The 20,752-nt window shown below is 44.0% G+C and overlaps 1 protein-coding gene across 2 annotated transcripts in view; it reads left to right on the forward strand.

Moving 5' to 3' along the window:
• The window catches only part of DIS3L2 (DIS3 like 3'-5' exoribonuclease 2), a 222,139-nt gene that overhangs the window by 9,808 nt on the left and 191,579 nt on the right, over positions 1 to 20,752 (forward strand). For both annotated transcript variants that reach the window (XM_090284986.1, XM_090284987.1), the window contains exon 4: positions 4,808 to 4,909. In XM_090284986.1, coding sequence (XP_090141112.1) covers positions 4,808 to 4,909 — 102 coding nt within the window. The remainder of the gene's footprint in view (positions 1 to 4,807; positions 4,910 to 20,752) is intronic.

Raw genomic sequence — 20,752 nt, forward strand, 5'->3', positions numbered from 1 at the left:
TATTATGCTAGGTGATGTAAATCACACGGAGAAAGACAAAACCATCTGATTTCACTTACACGCGGAATCTAAAAAACAAAACAAATGGGAGGGGCTGGGCAGCTGGGTGAGAGAGGTGAAGAAAAGGAGCAGCACCGACTGGTAGTTACAGAACAGTCATGGGGACGTGAAGTACAGCTCAGGGGACATAGCCAATGACACTGTGATAACTACATGGTGTCAGATGGCTGCTACCCTAACGGGGTGGTCACTTTGTAAGTTATAGAAATGTCTAATCACTATGTTTTACACCTGAAACTAACATAATATTGCATGTAATTGAAAAAGTATTGCATGTCGCATTGTTCTCTCCGAGTCATATTCTGTTCCTGTGACTGAACATGGTATATATGCCGACCTTGGTATGTGGGCTGTAGAACTGAGGGTCAGCTTTGAGGTGGCAACTTAGGTGCAGGATCAGCCCCATCGCACAGCGGGAGCGCGGTTTACGTAGGTGTTCGATTCCAGAGTGTGTGCATGAGGAGCAAATGACATTCAGTGGTCATAAAAGTTACCCGTGGGAATGTCTTAGGACTGTGCCGTGTTGGAGACAGGTAAGCCATTTCTGAGTCCGTCCCGCGTGCCCAGTGTTTTCCCCGAATTAGAAAGAGTGACTGTGTCCTTGTTGGTGAGCCAGTCAAAGGAGCTCGGCTGTACTGGCAGCCTCGGCGTGCGAAAAGCACGGTTCTTTGAGCACGGGAGTCACAGCCAGTGGGTAAGGAGTTCATTCTGACAGGCACCTGGGAACGGAGCAGGTGTCACATCGCGCATCTCCTGTGCACCCTGAGATTTGTTCTCCCCGATGGGGATGGTAAGGGGAACCGCACAGAGCGTTTTGAAATCTTTACGGCTTGCTTTCTCTTCCCTGCATACACAGCACTGAATTTCCCTACGTTAGATCCCTGTTAGGATGGCTCCTGACAAGTGTGGGGCACAGGACAAAAGTACAAAGAGGCACACATACCTTATATTAAATATTTAAAAGTTATAAATCAAACTAATAAACTGTTATATGCCCTCCACGAACCTGGGTCCAGGTGTAGAATTCTCAGACTCTTTGGAGCTGTGTGTTGAAATGTGACTGCAGGGAAAGGGTCTGCCCCTGGCCTGTCCCTCTTCACTCCTCAGCCGTGGCTCCCCGTCCCCTGCCTGCTCTCCACCCCTACTCAGCAAGGGTCCCTGCGTGTACCGGTGTGGGCATCGCATCCCGCATGTCCAGTCTCTGTCCATAACCCGTAGAAATATCCACCCTTCAGCTTCCTGTCAAACCCAGGGTGGAACATATGATGTGGTCTGCCTTCAGGGCGACAGACCTGGGAAGGTGCCTGTGTGTTCCCTGGGACTGGGCTTGGGGCTGAGCACCAACTGGGATGCGCATCCGATTGGCCCCGAGAACTCCTGACTGGGAGGGGTGTGGCCCCTAAGGCATGAGGTTTTTGTAACTTAAATTTATGTGAATTAAACTTAAAAATGATGTGCCACCACTGTTGAATCGGACTTATTAAAGGAAGTTGAGAAGCAAAACGTATTGGTGTTTCAAAAGCTGAAATTGTTCTACTCGAAATGGTATTCCCGGCCTGCCCAATTTAGACTTCTTTAGACAGTTGTGATATTAGGACTGGCCTATTTCTGTATCTCTTTTGTTCTCCTAGCTGGCTCCTGATGGAGTAGTAATATTGTTACAGAGGGAGAAAAAATGCTAGATGATTCACCTTTAAGTGTAATAATTGAGAATAGACTGTAGAAGCTCTGTCAGGGCCCATTTGCAGGAGATGGTAGATATTCTGGTTTTGGACACTGGCACAATCCTGCATTCTAGTTTCATGGGTTTTGGGGTCAGGTTCAGGTTTTAGAAGAGGGAGACAGTGGAGGCAATACATTATGTGTAAATAAATCCCACCGCTGGTTTGGATTTCTGAGCATACATAGCTCGTGTCCATGTCAGTGTGTAGCTGCCAGTCTCCTGGGGTTCTGGAAAAAAGCAAGACAGAGTTAGGATAAAACCATGTGACTTGAAGCAGACCAAGACGATTTGACATTATTAAGATGACTTTTTATCCTATTTGGGCATAAGATAAAAAGGAGAAATGGACCCAGTGTTAAAACTTGGCTTTCCCCCCCCAAAAAACACATTTCAGTTATGAATTATGCTGACGCAGGAAGTTATGTAACTTTTTGGTGCATCTTGTCACGGGAGGCGCTCTTTGTGTATCTGTGGGATTTACTTCTGGTTCAAAAGTTGCTGTTCCGTTGACGGAGGATGCCCTGACCATCTTGGCATACCTGGGTGGTTCTCCCCACCCCAGCCTCCTGTGTCCTTAGATTACCCCCAGGTCCCTCTTTACCTCCTCTAGGGTTGCTCTTACCCACTTTCCTTTGGTCTGTCCTTCCTTCCTTCCTTCCTTCCTTCCATCCTTCCTTCCTTCCTTTCTTCCTTTTCTTCCTTTCTTTTCTTTTTCTTCCTTCCTCCCTCCTTCCTTCCCTGCCCCCACTCTTCTCGTCTCTTCTCTTCACTTTTTTCTTCCTTCCTTCCTTCCTTCCTTCCTTCCTTCCTTCCTTTCTCTCTCTTTCTCTTTCTTTCTTTCTTTCTTTCTTTCTTTCTTTCTTTCTTTCTTTCTTTCTTTCTTTCTTTCTTCCTTCCTTCCTTCCTTCCTTCCTTCCTTCCTTCCTTCCTTCCTTTCTTTCTTTTCTTTGTTTCTTTTTTTCCTTCCTTCCTTCCTTCCTTCCTTCCTTCCTTCCTTCCTTCTCTCTTTCCTTCTCTCTTTCTTTCCTTCTCTTTCCTTCTCTCTTTCTCTCTCTCTCTTTCTTTCTCTCCCTCCCTCCCTCCCTCCCTCCCTCCCTCCCTCTCTCTCTCTCTCTCTCTTCCGTTATTTCTGACGGGTAAAGCAAGTCTTCTGGCATTGAAATAAAGGGCTGAAACGTTTGACCCTAAGAAGTAGTTAGAGATGACTCAAACTTTTAACATTGAGGTGTTCCCAAGTTTTGTATCTTTACAATAAAAGATTCCTCAATAGATAGAGGCTTCTGAATGAATGAAGTTAGAGCTGGGTAGTAATGTAATACTTATGGACTTGTCTATTGTCTGAGGTTCAACTCAGCCCTGCTTCTCTTGGTTTCCTGGGATAGAAACATGACAATAGCAGTGTCTTACCGACTTAAATCTCTGAGCTAAGGGTGGCGAAGCTGTTCGTGAGAGAAGCGTCTCATTGCATAGTCTTGATTCATGATAACGAGCAGTGTGACCTACATGCAGGCGGCTCTTTTCTCACTCTCAGGGAGCCGGAGACGTCCTGCCGCTTTAAGTAGCAGAAGGCATTGATGGATGACGCTGTGCCACGCTTCTGTTGCTCACGCTCCGGGTACTGGTTGCCCCTTCTAATTTCTCGGAGAAGCTTGTCTTGAGGTCAACTACCGTAATTCTGCCTTTGTGGCTAACGCGGGAGCCGTTCCTCAGGGACCAGGGTGGGTCAGCTTTGGCAAAGCATGCGGGCCACAGCTTCTGGCCCTGGCGAGATTGGAAATTGAACAGAAAGACTGTGCTAAAAGATCTGTAATGGTTTGTAACTGGAAACTATACAAATTGCTGAGTGTCTGAGATCCCATGGGGGTGCTGGATTTGGAATGCTAATTTTAACTTTGACCAAAATGTCATAGTAATCCCCTGCAGTCAACTGTTGAGTGTTAAATCCATTCTATATCAAGTGTCTATTAGAAAGTTTTAAGTTTCCAAACAGGTTTGCTGTTACCTCCTTTAAGAAAAATTAACATTTTACTTGTCCCGTCCTCTGAAAAGAAGCATATAGTATAAGCTTTTGGAAGAAAAGGCTGAGAGTACATGTTTGCATGTTTGTTGATGAAACATTTTGAGAATACTTAATTTTGTCACGTACTATTGAAGGCATGCTTTTCCCTAGCTGTGTGTTCCACGTAAGTGTTTTTGTAATGCAGTTTGGCTTGTTTTTATAAAGTAACCTGGCCCTCGGTGTGCGGGGGATTCACCGGGGCAGCACTGGTTCACGTGCGTTGCTTATAAGCATGTGACTGAGGGTGAAGGTGTTTGTGTCACGTCGCATTCACGGTCTGGAGTTTACCCTGCTGCTAAGTCGCGTAGGAGGTGGAACGTGTGAGTGCTTTATGAATCTCGTTTTACGTCCCTTTCCTTTCCTGCTTTGCCTTCCACTCAGGTCTCCATAGAAACAACCCCCGTCTCCTCTCTGCCACTTTTCCGATGGGGCTGCTGGAGGAGTATGGCTTTGCTAGTCTCCTCTTGGAGAACCCACGTTCTAGAGCTGGTTGCTGCTCCTACTCTCGGTGTTCCTGAGGGATTATATGTTGTTCTTCTGTTTTCTTGCAAGCCTCCTGTTTTTCTTTACTCTTACTCTTATTTAAAAAAAAAATCAGCTAGTATAGAAAAGATATCAGCGTGCTTTATTTTATTTAAAACAAACAAACAGAAAAGGATAACCTAAGGGTAACTTACTCCTTTCTTATTTTGGTTATGAAAGCATGCAATCCCAGGTTTTTGCTTCGTGTGTTTTTGTTTGTTTTCAGCCCACCTGTCTTCTGTTCACCTGCTCCTATTGTGTTCATCACCATTTCTGTTAGTTCCAGAGAGACCGAGCTCCCTCTAGGTCTGCTTGTGGCTGTGGACTAGTGTTCCTATTAAATCAGTGAACAGATGGTGGAGTCTACAGTTTTCAAATGAAGGAAGTAATTTTTAGTTCCAAGCTTTGGTAAGCTGATTATTTTATTTCTTTCTTCAACCTAGGATGGCGATCGAGACATTTTTATTGATGGGATTGTTGCTCGTAATAGAGCCCTGAATGGGGATCTGGTGGTCGTGAAGCTACTTCCGGAGGAGCAGTGGAAGGTGAGCTAAATTTTCATTTTTTAATTGCAGACGGCTCAGGGCCTTTTGCATTCCATGATGCATCAATGAGGCATCATAAACTGAAGCAGTTATGGACCCCCAAGGCCCTGTTTGCCTCAGAAACAGGCCACATAATGCTTGGAACATAGAAGCAGACATCTTCCTGGTGGCCTGTCTTTCCTGTCACATGCTTAGCAAATTATATGACCTCTCTGTGCCTCAATGCCTCATCCACAAAATGGGAATGATCATAGTACCGACTTCATTGCCTTGTCGTGAGGATTAAATGAGGATGCCTGTAAAAATCTGAGAAATGGTGTCAGGTCAAGAAACATTAGTTCTTCTTATTAACTGGGCCAGAGTGTGGGAAGTATTCCCTTATATCAGTGCTTTGTTGAGACAAGCTTAATTCTTTTCTTCTGACAGCGCTAGAGTAACTGAGAGCTACGTGCCAGCGATTTGTAGGGTGCAGGGAAATTAGTCATGATCAAAATGACATTGTTCTTGCCCTTGTAGAGCTTTCAGTCTGATGGGACACTCAGGCACGAAGAGACATGTACTAATCACACTTATACAGATTTAAGGATGATTTTGATTAATGCTGTGAAGTTAAGTATTTTATGAAGGTTAATTATCCTAGGTCCAGAACACCTCCCCCCTCCCCCCCAACCCCCACACCAGTTGGTGCTGATTGTGGATATAGTCTCCTTCCCTTGATTCCTTGAAAGCACAGCTAAGGGTTGGCTCCAGGTCCTAGGAACATAGATTGATTTAGTTCACTTCCTTTTTTCTTGAAAACATCACCCAGCACTGTGTTGACCGGGTCCAAGAAGGCAAGAGGAGTACATTAGGGCTCGGTCAAGCCAAAGAAAATATTCTTAGAAATCATTTTGACAAAGTAAAAAGGCAGCATTGTGGTTACGATGAGCCAAAAAAGGACAAAAACAAAAAAGGCTTCCTTTGACTTGAGGAGTGATAGTGAGTGGAAATGAAACAAACAGAAGAACGGTTAGCGGGCTGCATAGGTCTAGGCTGCCCAGGTGCTGACCGGAGAAGAGTGGGCATAGAGCGCGCGCAGTGGGGCATCTGCTGAGCTCTGCCGAGGTGGCTCAGGAGAACAAGGCCAAGTTGTCTGGCGCCCTGCTGTCGCTGGCGGAGGTGGGGGACGGCTAAGATAAACAGGCATGCGCATAAACAGAGGGCCACATCACTCCCCTTGTCCTCCACCGGTCTGCGTGAAAGGAGGTGAAGGTGTTGGTTGTTGTTGCGTTCCAGGACAGGTTCAGGACCTGGCCGTCCTTCTACTTTGGTGCCTTTACCTCTAGACAAAACCTATACCTGCTTTAAGACTCAACAAAGCAAAGTTGTGGTTTGCCCCAAAAGGTCTGTTTTGTGGAACCCTGGGTCACTGGAACTCGTTGAGCAGATAAGAATTGGCAGCAACCCTTATCTTACTTCCACAGTCAAAGCATTCAGGCTGCACAGACCCCGCTTGTGGTTTTTGTTTCACAGTTAATGTCAGTAAGATATGGTCATGGACACAGAGAAAGGCCTAGGCTGCTGGCAAGGAGGACCCTGCCTTTTGGGTCGCTGGGAGGAGCCGAGTAGGGGCAGTGGCAGAGGGCCAGCCTTGATGTGTGCGTGGGCCCTCTTCCGCTTTTAGGAGATTTTGAAGTGTCGGGGATGGTCCAGGGTTCCTAACTGAGGCTGTTTCTGTGGAGTCCCTAAGGGTCTTCACAGTGGCTGCCTGACAATTGCTCTGTATATGAAAGTCAGCCCATTAGGAATGTCTCCTAGGACTCGTTCGTTAGAGTACCTCACAGCTCCCCATTCTGCAAAGGGGAGCTCCCTTGGCTGTAGCCCACCTGTGACCGTTGTTGGTGAGAGGGTCAAACTAGAGAGAAGAGAATATTCAGACTGTCATCAAGAATCCCTGGCATGTAGAGTCAAAACATTTCAAAGCATACTGGCCAATTGTATTACAGGTTTGTTAGTACAAAAGCATATTGTTATCAAAGGAATCTGTGGTTGATGGTGTGAACAAATGCGAATTAATTGGATTATTCATCTTTGCTTCTTTATACTTGTGCATGGAAACTACAGGGCCTTTGGGTTTGCAGAAAAAACAACAGTTCTTTTAGCAATTGTAGTAAACAGTCAATTTATTTCACAGCATGTTTTTTGGCAAAAGAGATAGCTGTAAAAGTATCAAGCTGGGAGGCAATACAAACAGTAAGTTGCTCGTATATAACAATTTAAATTTCAGAATTTTTCCACATTTTTGGTATTGATATATTTTTTTCAGATGTCTAATGAAGGATAGTCAAAGGGCAAACATTTGCCAGCTGAGAAACCGACTTCTTTGAGAACTTGGAGTTTTTTGTTTTTTGTTTTTTGTTTTCAATATGGGGGTGAGTCAGCCGCTGCTTTTCCCCCCTACATTTCATTTGTTTTTGTTTTCTTATTCATTTTAAATTTATGTTTTAATTATTGTTCTATCACTGCTGTTCCATCCCCGCTCCCCATTGCTCTCCCCTGTCCCACCCAAGAACTTGGAGTTTTTGACAGAACCAGGGAGTAGAATCTAGAATTCAGATATTTTGACTTTTAGCTTAATGCTCTTTGTGTGTGTGTGTGTGTGTGTGTTTTGAGTTAATGTGTGTGTGTATACGTTTTTCTAGGCTTTCCTCAGGTTTTCAAAGTAGGGGCCACGTGGCCCACACGGTCAGGAGCCATGGCCCTGACGTTGCTGCCTGCAGCAAGCAGTGCACAGTATCCAGGGGCTTCTCCGCCTTCGCCCGCCTTGCTCTGTGCTCGATGCTGGAGGCACAGACACCGATCGGTTCCAGGCTTTGCTCTTGAGGAGCGCGCGGGCGGATGGGAAGGGGAGGGGAACAACTGTGGTGTGGTTGCGGGATAGAAAGAGAAATCCGTGCTGTTACGGAAGGATGGAATCTGAGTGAACTAGGGAAGGTTTCATAGAGGAGATCACGTTTGAACTAAGGTTTGAAGGACGGGAATGGAGGGGAGAGGATTTGTCTTGGGTATGGGAGGTGGGTTAAAAGCTAAGGCCTCCTATAGGAGGAGCCAGAGCTGTTTTTAAGTATTGCCCACCTTGCTTGATTGGGAACTAGGGTGAGCAGCTTCTTGATGGAACCCTAGGGAGTGACTGAGAAAATCAGAGTGAAGGAGGCCGGCAGGAGCATGTTAACATTATTACCCTTGAGCAGGGCAAACGGTACAAAACAGCAGCTGCCTAGCTGAAGAGGCAGGGTGGATTTCAAGTGGAATTTCTATTCCTTGGAACTTAGCTTCTATAGTCTTTTGTCTGAATATTTAAAAATACAGTAAGGCAGCCTGGAATTGGTTTGATACCTGGTACCCACTGGAAACCTGTACTGCTGTTCATGGATCCCCCCGCTATTTGTTGGGCATCTGCATTGTACTGACAGGTTACAGTGGGACTCAATCAGTCGAGCACTTTGTTCGCTAAGTTTAGATTTCTCTTGGGACGGGATTCTTTCATTTAACTTACAACAGAGCAAAAGATATACATGAATTAAGGAGGGTGGAGAAGCAGGGACAGTTTTCCTGTATTTTTTAACATGTCTCTTATCCAGTTACTAAGAAAACATTTTTATTTAATGATACTAATATTTTAGCGAGGGAATAATAGAAGTATGGATGGGTATTTTGGAAGAGATTGGCACGGAAAGAAAGAAAGAACTTAATTTAGGAGAATAGAGGAAGTACTGATAGGAGTAACCACTCTTATTCTAAATTAAACAAACAATAGAAAAAATCAAAGTGCACATCTAATCCCTGGTTTTCAATGGCTGTTCCAAACCTCCTTATGGTCACATGACGTTGGTCTAGTACAGTAAATTGTTCCCTCTGACAGCTAACTTTTCCTTCAAGTGATTGTTCTAAAGTTTTGTATTCCAAGTTCTTCTTTAAATATGCACCCATCATACTAGATTATATTTAATCCAATCTCTTATATAACCATTATCATTTTGGATTGTTCTCAATTGCAGTGGAATTAGGATTTCTTAGAACTGTTTGGTTTCTTGGCCTGGATGGCAGGCCCAGAAAAGACTTGGAAGGTACTTAATGATGGAGGGCAAGGTCTGTGGAGCCCCCACCCACAGCAGTATGGTAGGTGAGGTATATCTGCTGCCATGATCAGATTTTCCCCAAATTGTTATATACACAAATCTATTTTTAACAATCATCTTTTCTTTTTCATTATTGCCAGCTCTGGGATCAAATACTTAAGGTTCTTTTCTGCTTTAAACATACTTTCAGATCTCTGTAATTCAAATTGAAATGTCTGTAATAAGGAATGTATCATTTAAGGATAGAGTAGCTTATTTGTGCTGGGAAACTCCCAATTAATATTTCAGGATTATTTGCTAGAATCCTAATTCTTTCCTTCTTAACTCCGTGGAAATGGTTTGATGAAATTCATGTCCATTGTAAGGAATGAGTCAATGCAGATAAAGGACTGAAAACAATGTTGGCACACTGTTAAGTGCTTGAGAGGTGTCAGCTATTACTATCATTCTTCTTTGAAATGAGGACTGAGAGTCATAGTTTGGCCAAGATCACATATTAACTCAAATTTACTATTTCCCGCTCTTGAATGTACCACTGACAACATTTACTTATGACATAAAATGTTTGTGATTTACTAAGCGTTCCTTTGCAGCGTCTAAATTGCTGGGCAGCTGTGTGCTAGGTAAGGTTATGCCGTGGAACATGGCTTATTTGTTACTCATGCTTCTTGCCCATCAAGATCATTTAGGGCTCTGCTTTGTATTTTCTTCATTCCAGAGTTCAAGGGCGAATGGAACAGCTGCCATCAGGAGTATTCCCCCTTCCTGTGGCAGAAGGAAACAGAACCCTCAAGGGCCACGTTTAAAATACCTTTCTTCAAAAGTGACTGTCAGTTCTGCTTACCACCCATTAGCCAGAAAGAGTCACCTGGCCCTACCACAGACAACGGAGGAGGGTAACCCTTCCAGGCGTCTCCAAGTAGTGATAATAGGGTGTATCTGGTGAAGTGCACTAATGAATATCACACAGGGTTAATAATACGTTGCAGTTTTGACTAGTCCTCCGAAAAGTTGTATGCCATTGGTCAGTAGGGAGGACAGGCAAAAGCTTATATAACACGTACTACAAAGTTATCCCCACTGGTGAAAAAGAATTCAGAAGTACCTGAAAATGGTCTAGATGGTCTTTAAGATCACTTTTAGTTGTGTAGTTCTTACTTTAAAGTCGTCGTCGTCGTCGGCAGCCGTCCGTCTCGAGAGACGATGGTGTAGCTTCTTAAGAGTCTATCTGCACCGCCGAGAATGGCTGTGCAGTCCGACTCGGGAGTGACACGGTATCTGTCTCCTCCCGTGTTGAATCGACATCTTGTGATGACGCTGAAGCTACAGAGCCTGGGCAGGGTGATATGGAGGGTCTGCTGTTGCCCATGCAGCAGACCCCCCCTCTCTTCACAGCTGAAGGGTCCAAGGGAAAGACGGAGTCAATACAGCTTGGCTTCAGGTGCGCCGCAGGAGTTGCCGGTGTTGACTACAACGTCAAACCGCCTTAGGGACTCCGGCTCCGGATTTTCTGTCGGGGTTTACTCCCTTAGCCTTTCCCCTGAGGAGGTATGCCGCAAGGCAGCGGAGGTTTTTTGGAGTCAGAGTTTTCCTTCTCTGATGTGCCCTGACTGGAAGATCGAACCAGCGACACTTAGCTCGCAGGCCGACGCTCAATCCACTGAGCTAAACCAGCCAGGGCCTACTTTAAAGTACAGTGGGCAATATAAAGTAAATTTGTTGGTCTCTGAATTAAGTTAATGGTGCAGTTTTTGTAAATGAAAGGCAAGGAAGGAAATGCACCGGCATTTGTTTGGTAATATTTATGAACCATAAAGAGTTTATCATTAATAGTAGTATTGTGGTATTGTTGCTTGTTATTGGCATTGTTAAAATTTTTTGATAGATACACCTTATCTCATGACTTATAGATACTAGTAATGAGTTAAGGTACATATAACTGTATTATGAATTTAGGTTTCTGTCAACGTAGGGGAAAGATGATAGCTTTAAAAATGATTCAGGTAAAATTATATGAAAATTGTTTTCCTAGCTTTGTACTCTTAGAAAATGGTTGGTTTAAAGAACTTTGCCATCAGGAGACTCATCATTGGCTTAAATATCAAAAATAATAGTCCCACTAAACCCAGCATAAGACCCAAATCTAGATGACTCTTTTAAGACTAGATTTTACCAGCTGATTTTGAAAGCAGTGATTGGGGCTGCTCAGTGATTATATAACCCCAAGGAGATTCTTTGGGGCCCCACTTGTTGAAAAATAGCTTTCTGTCTGGTAGTTGGGCTTTGCTCTCTGCAAAGCAAGGAGGAAAGTGCTAATAGGAAAGCAGAGACATGTTTCTTACGTGGTTGGGACTTACCCAGTGAAGCCAGAGAGCTTCTTGTTAATGTAACTTTCTTCCCAAAGCTTCGGGCAGGTCTTAGCTTGAAAAAAGGTCAACCACAGTGTAGATAAGCTCCTTGCTTTTATACTCTGTGAGCACACGCGCACATACCGTTCTACTGCACTTTGCAGCGCGTGGCCAGGTTTCTTCTTCTTTTTTTAAAAACATTCTTTTTTACTTCTTCAAAGTTAAATCTCATAAGCAGATTACCTTCAGCGATAATTTGATATGTGGCAGCCTGCCTGGTCTCAAGAGTTCACCCTGGCTCCCTCTGCCGTGCCAGCTTCCGAGCTGTGGACGCGCACAGAGCTCACAGGGAGCGTTTGAGGCCTTGTGGGTTTGAAATGAAGTGTGACATGATATGGACAATGAGTTGGAAATGATACTGGGCTGTATACAGCTGCTCAGAAGTCCCGTCTGGTTGGTGGAGGGGGAGCTACCCCCAGCCCCATTCCCGGAAGTAATGGTGCGCTACCCCACTGAGGGCCAGACAAGTTCTAACAACAACAAGAACAGCAGCACAACCCCCTTAGACAAATCTATTTTTAAAAATCAGGTCAATGTGTATCCAAGGATCTTGGGAAATTTGCTTTAGATTCTTAGAGTCATCTTGTTTACCTGCCAGGGCTCCAGCTATGGGCCTGCAGGCATGGAAGAAAGTCCGCTGTGGCATCAGGGATTGAGGCATGTTGCTTTCTCTGGTGTCGTCTCTGCCGAGGGGTCACCTCTTCGTCCTTGTTGGGTCTAGTTTCAGGGGGCTCATTATCGGGAGAGACAGGCGCTCATGCCGTCGTAGCCCACTGGAGCAGCGACTTTCAACCTTTTTCATCTCAAGGCACACATAACCAATGACTAAAATTCTGCAGCACACCAGAAGTATATTTTTTGCCAATCAGACAAAACATAGGTATAATTTTGATTCACTCACATTGGACGGCTATTGTTGTGTTGGCTGTGGTCACTTTTTATTTGACAATCTCAGGGACAAGTGTTTCGTGCTCCTGACTAAATAGTCAGGTATTACATGTTTTTATTTTGATTTTTTATCCTCCCCCGAGGACATGCTCACTGATTTGAGAGAGAGAGGAAGGGAGGAAGAGAGGAAGAGAAACATGGGTGTGACGTACCCTGACAAGGGACTAAACACACAACCTATTTATGTGCCCTGACTGGGAATCAAACCTACAAGCTTTTGGTGCAAAGGACGGTGCTCCAACCAAATGAGCCATGCTGGCCAGGTCAGGTATTACATGTTTTAAAAATTCTTGTGGCACACCATTGTGCCTGCCATGGCATCCCGGTTGAAATTCACTGCCCTAGAGGCTCAAGATTGGAATCTTAGGTGTGGGAGTGGTAGTGGGCATTTTAAGGAAAGATGAGGGCACTACTATACTATTGAGCAAATGTTTGAATTCACAGCCTCTGAAAAGGGGGTATGTTTACTATAGAGATGCTCTTTGGCAAAGAGCAGATTATGTAATTTCCCAGATGAGTTACTATCATTAGTTTGTTCCAGCTGCCCCAGATTGGCCCGTGAAAGGCCCTGAGTTGGCGTCTGTCATTTTGACATGTCTCATCATTCTTCGAATACGTCTTCATTTGCTGGAGATGGTCCACCCTCATCTTGTATTTTCCCTGTGATAGCCCTGGAAATAGACATTTTCTAAGAAGCCCTGGTTTCTTTAGTGGAGAAATCCAGATGCTGCGAAGCCCTCCCAGTGAACAGATCTAGGAAATACTATACATCTGTCTGTTTGTCAGTCTGTCTGTCCATCCATCCATCCATCCATCCATCCATCCATCCATCCATCTGTCCGTCCCTCCAGAAAGCGGATTCACACTGATAGCTCCAATTACAGTGCAACATCACAGGGTTCAGCATAGCTTCCCCTTTCCAAATTTATAACTCCCATCTCTAATAGTGAGAAACCTGGCTCTTACTGTCTGTGCTGTATTTACTTATTTGTTCATTCTGTGTGTAACCAATGTGCTGACATTGCTGGATGGCTATTCCTCTAGGTTACCTTTCTTGTTCAGGCTTCCATCCCTTTCAGTTCTTGCCTCCTCACTCCCCTGATTCCATACCATTGTGCCGTATTATTCTCGAGTGTGAGTCCTTTGAAAGTTGAGAGTTCTAGCTTCCTACATGGAATTTTATATGTATATGTCCCTGCAGTTGATCAGTGACACTTGGTGTACCGGCACCTCAGCTCTGCTTGTGTTTAGGGTGTTACATCATTCTGTCCTGGTATCTTGTTGGCTATCTTTTAAGCATGAAGTTGAGAAAAAGGAAAAGAAACAAACTGTGTGTGCACACACGTGCATTTAAGATATATACGTTTGCCACGCAGGGCTGTCTTTGGCAAGGAAGCACTCAGTTTTTCTTTGTGGTGCATGTGCATGTCTGTGTGTACGTCAAAGCTGTCCGCTCTAACCACACCTGTCTACTTGTTTGTCAAACATGCCTCCTTCCCAGACTTTTCCCATATCACCTTTTTCATCAGTGTCCGTCCTCTCAACCCGTGTTGTTACCACCACCTTCGTGAACCCTTCCTGGGCCAGTTCAGTAGGAAGCAGCCTTTCCTTCCGGTGCCTAGAGCTTATGGCGCCTGAAGGGCCTTTGCTTCTGCTGAAAGACATTGGGGACGTTCTCTGCGGTCCTCCTTGTTCCCAGGTCTCATCAGCAGCGCCGTGCCGGTGATGGTAATTTTGAAAGTGTTCTGTTAAGTGTCACCTCACTGTAAGGAGGAGTTAACCCTAGCAGATGCCTTGCACATGGTAAGATTTTGATAAGTGTTTATTGGATTTTGCCGAATAAAAAATACTCTGTATCTTCAGTTAATAACTTTGGCTCATACTTTTGATACTTTATTATTTGAGTTTTGCTGCCTTCTGTGTATAGATCCTGAGCTTGTTTGGGTGCAAAGGAGAGTCATTTGGTTCACATATAGTATTTACATGTAGGAAAAGTCATGTTTTTAACATTAGTTCTATGGATTTTAAAGCATGTATAAATTTGTATAGCTATCACCACAGACAAGACAGACCACGGTTTTGTCATACCCACCAGTTCCCTTATGTCCCTTCTTAGTTAACACTTCCCCTTCCCGACAGCCTCTGCCAAACACCGATATGTTTTACGTCCCTACGGATTTGCCTTTTCCAGAAGGTCATATAAATGGAATTATTTTGAGTCTGGCCTTTTTCTGTTAGCGTGCTCGTTGGAGATTTATCCATGCTGTTTGGTACTGGTGAGCAGTGTTCCATTGTGTGCGTGTCCCCGAGTTTGTTCACCCGCCCATCATTTGGAGGACATGTGAATCACTGCCAGGTTTTGACCATTAGGAATAAAATTGCTGTGAACATTGCGGTACGTGTCTTTGTATGGACATATGTTTTTACTTCTCATGGTTAAATACCTACAGTGGAATTGCTGGATCATATAGTAAGCATATATTTATTTTTATTATCTTTATAGGAAACTATGCAGCTGTTTTCCAAAGTAGTGTACCGTTTTTCATGCCCATTAAAAATGTATAAGTGATTCATTTTCCCCGCTTCCTCACCAGGACATAGTATTTTACTTTTTAGCATTCTAGTGAGTGTGCAGTAATATTTATTTTTTGTTGCTGTCATTGTTTGTTATCTTTTGTTAGGCATCCCCTGGTGACAAAAGGACGCTGAGCACGTTTCTCATGTGTGTTCCCTGGCCATCCATGTATGTACATCAAGTCTTTCCTGACGTGTCTGCGCAGTCTTTTACCTAGTTTTTAAATTAGTTTGTCTTCGCATTAATGAATTGTAGGACTTCTTTTATAATACGGATATATATACACACATAAATATTTGTGTATATATACATACATCTATTTCAGATCTTCTGTGTCCTTACTAGTTTTTTGTCTAGTTGTTTTCTTATTTGTTAAAATATCTATGATTGGGGATTTATTTATTTCTCCTTTTACTTTTGTCTGGTTTTGCTTCATCTGGTTTGAAGCTTTTTTATTAGGTGCATATACATTTACAATCATTATAGCTTACTAATGCGTTGACTTTTATTAATATGAAATGTTCTTCTTTGAGCTGTAAGACCTTTTTTCCTTGAATTTGTCTTTGATATTAATATAGATGGCTGCTTCAGTTTTCTGAGAGTGTTTACAAAGGTAGGAAATTATGGAGAATATTTGTATGCTGATATGAGCAAGGTTTATCATAGAGAAATAGCGGGGGGGTGGGAGGTGGGGATGTGTGACCCAGCAGTGAGCAAAGCCTCTAGGCAGGGAATAGGACTCAAAGCGTGGTCCCTCCATCTGTGGTTTCAGTGGGGCTGAAGGAAAGGATGGTTGCAGGTATAGGTAGATATTTCGAGTCAGCAGTACCTTAGATATATTTTTAAAAGCCAGCAATAGGTACAAAGTCTATAGTGTGTCAACAACCACTAATCGAAGAAATGTGGTTTTGGTTTTTATTATCAACACGTGTTGGCCAGCTTTTCAGGTAATTGTGGTTAATCTGTTAATAGCAAAGTGGCTATATGGAGCATCATTATCTCTGGGATGTGGCCCTTATATCAATGTCCTGAGTCTCCCTTGTCCTGAAGTTTCTCATAGCATTCTCTCTGGTTTTCTGAAGTAATCTGCAAACTGAGCTGGTTTTTCAGTGAGGCCCAGGATATTGACGTGTGTCTCCAAGGGTGTGAAATTTGTTTTCTGGAGGTCGATGTGATGTAAAGGAATCTGAGATCAGGTACTGCAGCTAAATCTCTACACATACAAAAAAATTAAATACAGATCATCTTGATTTGAATGTTGTTTAAACTTCCTAGGTTATTCTCTTTCCTAAATGATGTTTTGTTCTTGCTTTGATTTCATATCAGAAATTGTTGTGATTCCTTAAGGGGAATGGTTTTTGATTCAGGGAAATAGTTGGAAATGACATTAGTAGGCTTCTACTATTAATAAAAGTATAGAGAATTGTCTTCAGAAAGCATTTCTAAGGAGACTTCAGCTTTGTTCTTCACTTGGATTGAAAAATTGACCACGTTCTACAGATACAGGGACTGTCAGTCGAGTGTGCCTCCTTGCTGTACTGATCAATCCAGTAATGGGCCTATGACCCAGATCAACCCAGCAGACTAGTCCTGGGACTTTTTCGCAGAACCCCTGAGCAAGAGTTTCTTTTTATTCACTGGGGGTCTCTAAGAGGATGGGATATAGTTCTGAAGCTACTGGAATCTTCCTTTATACTATAAAGGGAAGGGCTGTTCTGGTAATGGAGTTAGTACTGAGGCAATCTGAGCGAAACACACACACACGCACACTCACATACACACACACACACAGTCACAGATTCCTGCAAATATCGGATGATTGGCTCCATTACCAAAGTCACTGAGTTACTTTTAAAAAGGTCTTTCTCTCTTGTGGCTAAAATGATCATAATTAATAAGCTGCATATATTTTCAAGAGTTAAGTCAAAAGACAATAAAGAAAAGCAACCACAATGTACACAGTTACATGTACATGCATATATTCCTTTTAAAGAATTTTTCTTTATTTACTGATTGAGAGAGAGAGAGAGAGATTGATTTGTTGTTCCCCTTATGTATACACTCACTGGATGCTTCTGTATGTACCCTGATCAGGGATTACATCTGCAACCTTGGCATATCAGGACACTGCTCTAACCAACTGAGCTTCCGGGCCAGGGTCACATGCATATACGAGTGTTCTTTCGCTAAATCTGAGTAATTATCTCCTCCTCCTGTTAGCTCTGTTTTTGGAAGTTTTCTCGCTTAGGAACTAGTTAGTCCTTAGGACTTGCTGTCCCAGATTTGTCTCTGTTCAGCTTTTTGCCTGACTTTAAAAAAATTGTTCTGAGCTTCAGAACTTGGTATTGTATTCTGCCAGATTCTTTCTCTACCTCTCTGCTTATTTCTGGCATCAAAATATTTGTCACCTCGCTACTGAGATGGCTCTAGTTGGACTCTGCTGTGGTCTGGAAACCGGGTTGCCGCTAAGGGGACACACACCTGCTTCTTCCTCTCCTTTGTGATCAGGCACGGAGGCTTGGTTGTACCGGCGGTAGGTGACAACGGTCAGCTAACTGCCTGTGGTGGCGGTGCAGAGGGGGTGGAAGGCCCCTGTAGCAGGACCCCAGCCACCATTCTGCTTCAAGGCCCGGGAGCCCTTGGAAACTGTGTCCAGAGGCCCATCAGGCCTGACGGCTCACACTTCTGCACCGCGCTCTCCTGCAGCGCAGCGGAGGGTCCTTGACAGGCACAGGTCATTTCTGCAGGAGCCCTTTTCCCTTTTCTTCTTAAAACAGCTAAACCAAAGTTGAACCATGTTTAAAGGGAGTTATATAGTTCTCCTTTCTGCAGTCACTCACAGAGAAGTAGGAAGAGGGAGGCAGACTTCACTCTTCTGAGTTGTTAGAAACCTATTCTTGGATTGCTGTGCTCTGTGCCAGGAAAGAGTTGGCAGTGGCCTGTGAATGGTTTATAATGGGAGATATTGGCAGGTAGGATGCAAATGGTCAAAAAAAGGTCAGTGGACATTGAGAAGGTCAAGGTCTTTGAATGGTAAGCCAAGGAACAGAGAGTTAGTTTCTCCAGGGAAGAGAAATCCAGGGAAATTTTTTGAGTCAGGAGGTAATTTAATCAGATATTTTATTTCTAGAAATTTGTAGGATGGTGGCATTGAGAATACCAGGGAATTTTTAAATTTAATCTTAATCGTATTTTTTTCCAGTACCATTTAGTTTCCTTATCCCCTCCCCCCACCAGAGAATACCGTGGGGTTCGGGAGGTGTCTGGTAGAAAGCAAAGGAGAGGATGTGGTGAGGCAGTGTGTTTCGTGGCAGGAAGAGTCAGATGTGGTTGCGGGTTTGAGAGGCTTGACAAGTGGTCCACGTGGTGTTGCAAAGAGACCAGAAAGGGAACTGCTCTGAGGGGCAGGACCGGAGCGGTTTTGATGCTTTGAGTTTAAGGGGACAGTAGCACATCAAGACGGAATTGTCCACAGGACATTGTGTCAGATACTGGATTAAGTGTTGGGAACAGAACAGCGAGCAAACAGAAAATGTCCTGCCTTCACGGAGCCTGCGCTTCACTGGGAAAGGCAGAATAATGTAAATAAAATGTGCTTCGCATGTACAATAGTGATATGTACTGAAGTTGAAAAATAAATGAAATAAGGAAGAGAGAGAAGAATTTTGGGGATGTGATTGAGATTTTTAAATAGGGTGGCCGAAGAAGGCCTCATCCAGAAGGTGACTTAGAGGAAGAACTGACGGAAGTAAGGGAGCTGTCCCTGTGGCGGTCTTGGCGAACAGCAAACATGTGCCTAATGTGTCAAGGGACAGCAAAGAGGCCAAGCCGGGGAGCCATTGGAGATGACGTCAGAGGGCTTACGGGGCCAGGGCAGAGATCAGCAGGGCCTGTGCATCGGTTCCGAGTGGGCGTTTAGCTCTGATGGAGGTGGGAAGCCTTGGAGGATGTAGAGCGTTGGAATGATACGACTTACCTGTCACAGGCTCCCTCTGGCCGCTGTGCTGGGAATAGACCGAAGCGGGGCAGGAGTAGAAGATTCCTTACAAGGTTACCGCCTATGTCCCGGTGAGAGATACATGGACCAAGGTGGTGGCCTTGGTGGCAGTGAAGATGGAACTGACAGGATGAGCTGACAGATGTGATAGCGGTGTGTGTGTGTGTGAGAGAGAGAGAACGAGAGTGAGAGAGCGAGCGAGAGAGAGAGACTTAATTGACTTAGAAGGGTAACAGGATTTTGGGCCTGAGTAGCCAGAAGAATGGAGAGAGCTTGCTCTGTTCCTGTTAACTACATAAAATGTACCTTTGGATGAACTACATTAGGCAGAGTTTCCAATAACAGATATACCTTTAAGAACGTCTGTAGTATGTCTTTAAAACGATAGTGTTCATGGTCATATTTTATAAGGAAAGAAGCTATTGGCAAGCCTTGTCAGGAACTCCCTGTGGAAATATCAATTGCTTTTCTGGGCTCCAAAGTATTTCCTGAGCAGTGTATTATACTTTGTCCCAAGTGTGCCATTAAGGGATTTGAAGGTTTGTTCAAACATGTATGGCAACTGAGTGCTGTCACTTATGCCTGGTCAGAGGAGCCAAGAAATGCGAGGCATGTCCTGGGTGGACTGTGACACGCACGAGGTCGGAACCAGAGGCTCAGGTGGTGGGAGGGGCAGGGACAGAGCTTTCAGCCGACATGGGCACAGCAGGCAGCCCTTTCAGCAGAAAGCGTGTTTGCACGGGACTGTGTGACTTTAGGAGGGGCTCCACTGTACCGAGTTAACAGCAACCCCGATCCCAGGGGGAGGTTACTAGAAGTTGTTTCCTGGAACAGAATGTACCAGTGCTAATCTAGACTTGGTCTTTTTGTAAGGTTTAAAATAGCATTCTTCAAAGACGACTTCTATGTTCAAGGAGGGGCGTTTTCTGTATCAGTAGATGGGGAAACTGAAGGTTTCGTGCGTGGAGTTTGGGTGGGCCATGCGTGATGGAAATGTTCTTGGGGTTTGTGTTCAGGATTCCACTGGAATCGTTTGCTTACAGGGACTCTTTCCGTTGCTGTCCACTTTTGCGATGCATTGTATTAATTTTAAAAGGCAGGGGAAGAAAATCATAATCTCTGTCAAACACTTCTGAAGCGCCCAGACTCTTGATTCTGGTCAGTTTCAGTTGCTAGGTGCAGTTGCTCTAACGTGCAGCTCACCGGAGACCAGACATTTTCCCTCCTTTCTGAGGGACGGGTCAGTAGGAATCAGGACATGTCCCTGGAAATTGAGATCAGAGCTATACTTTCTCTTCTTTCTCTAAGATTGGTGGCTTTTCTTGCTAAAACTGTTCTTTTCAAGTTGGGGAATGGTGAACTTCATGGTTATTTTGAGTTTATTTTGAAACCGGAGTTATAAGTTAGATATGAAGCTTTACAGTTATTTTAGAAAAATACATTTATTTAAATGGCTTCCGGTTTTAGTCATTTCCATTTGTATTTATATTTGCTTAAGTTTCATGTGTGATAAAATAACTGATGTCTCCTGGTCTCCGGACGTGCATTCATGCTGACAAGCATCTCCGTTTAGCTGGCTCTTGCTGCTTGGTATTATTTCATTAAGTTCTTGCAGTTTCTTTTACAGCTGATTCAGGTCTTTCTCGTTCTCTTCAGAGGCAGAAAAATGGAACCCAGTATTTATTGAGCATGTTTTATATGCCAGACATTTTGGGAACTTCTGGGGAATGTAAGAAATGAGCATGACATGGTTTGTTGCTTGGTCGGAGAAAGAAATATGCAAGCAAATAAAGGGGA

The sequence above is a fragment of the Furipterus horrens genome, unplaced genomic scaffold (genome assembly GCF_987537825.1).
Source record: "Furipterus horrens unplaced genomic scaffold, mFurHor1.1.pri manual_scaffold_1, whole genome shotgun sequence".
NCBI classification, from domain to species: Eukaryota; Metazoa; Chordata; class Mammalia; order Chiroptera; family Furipteridae; genus Furipterus; species Furipterus horrens.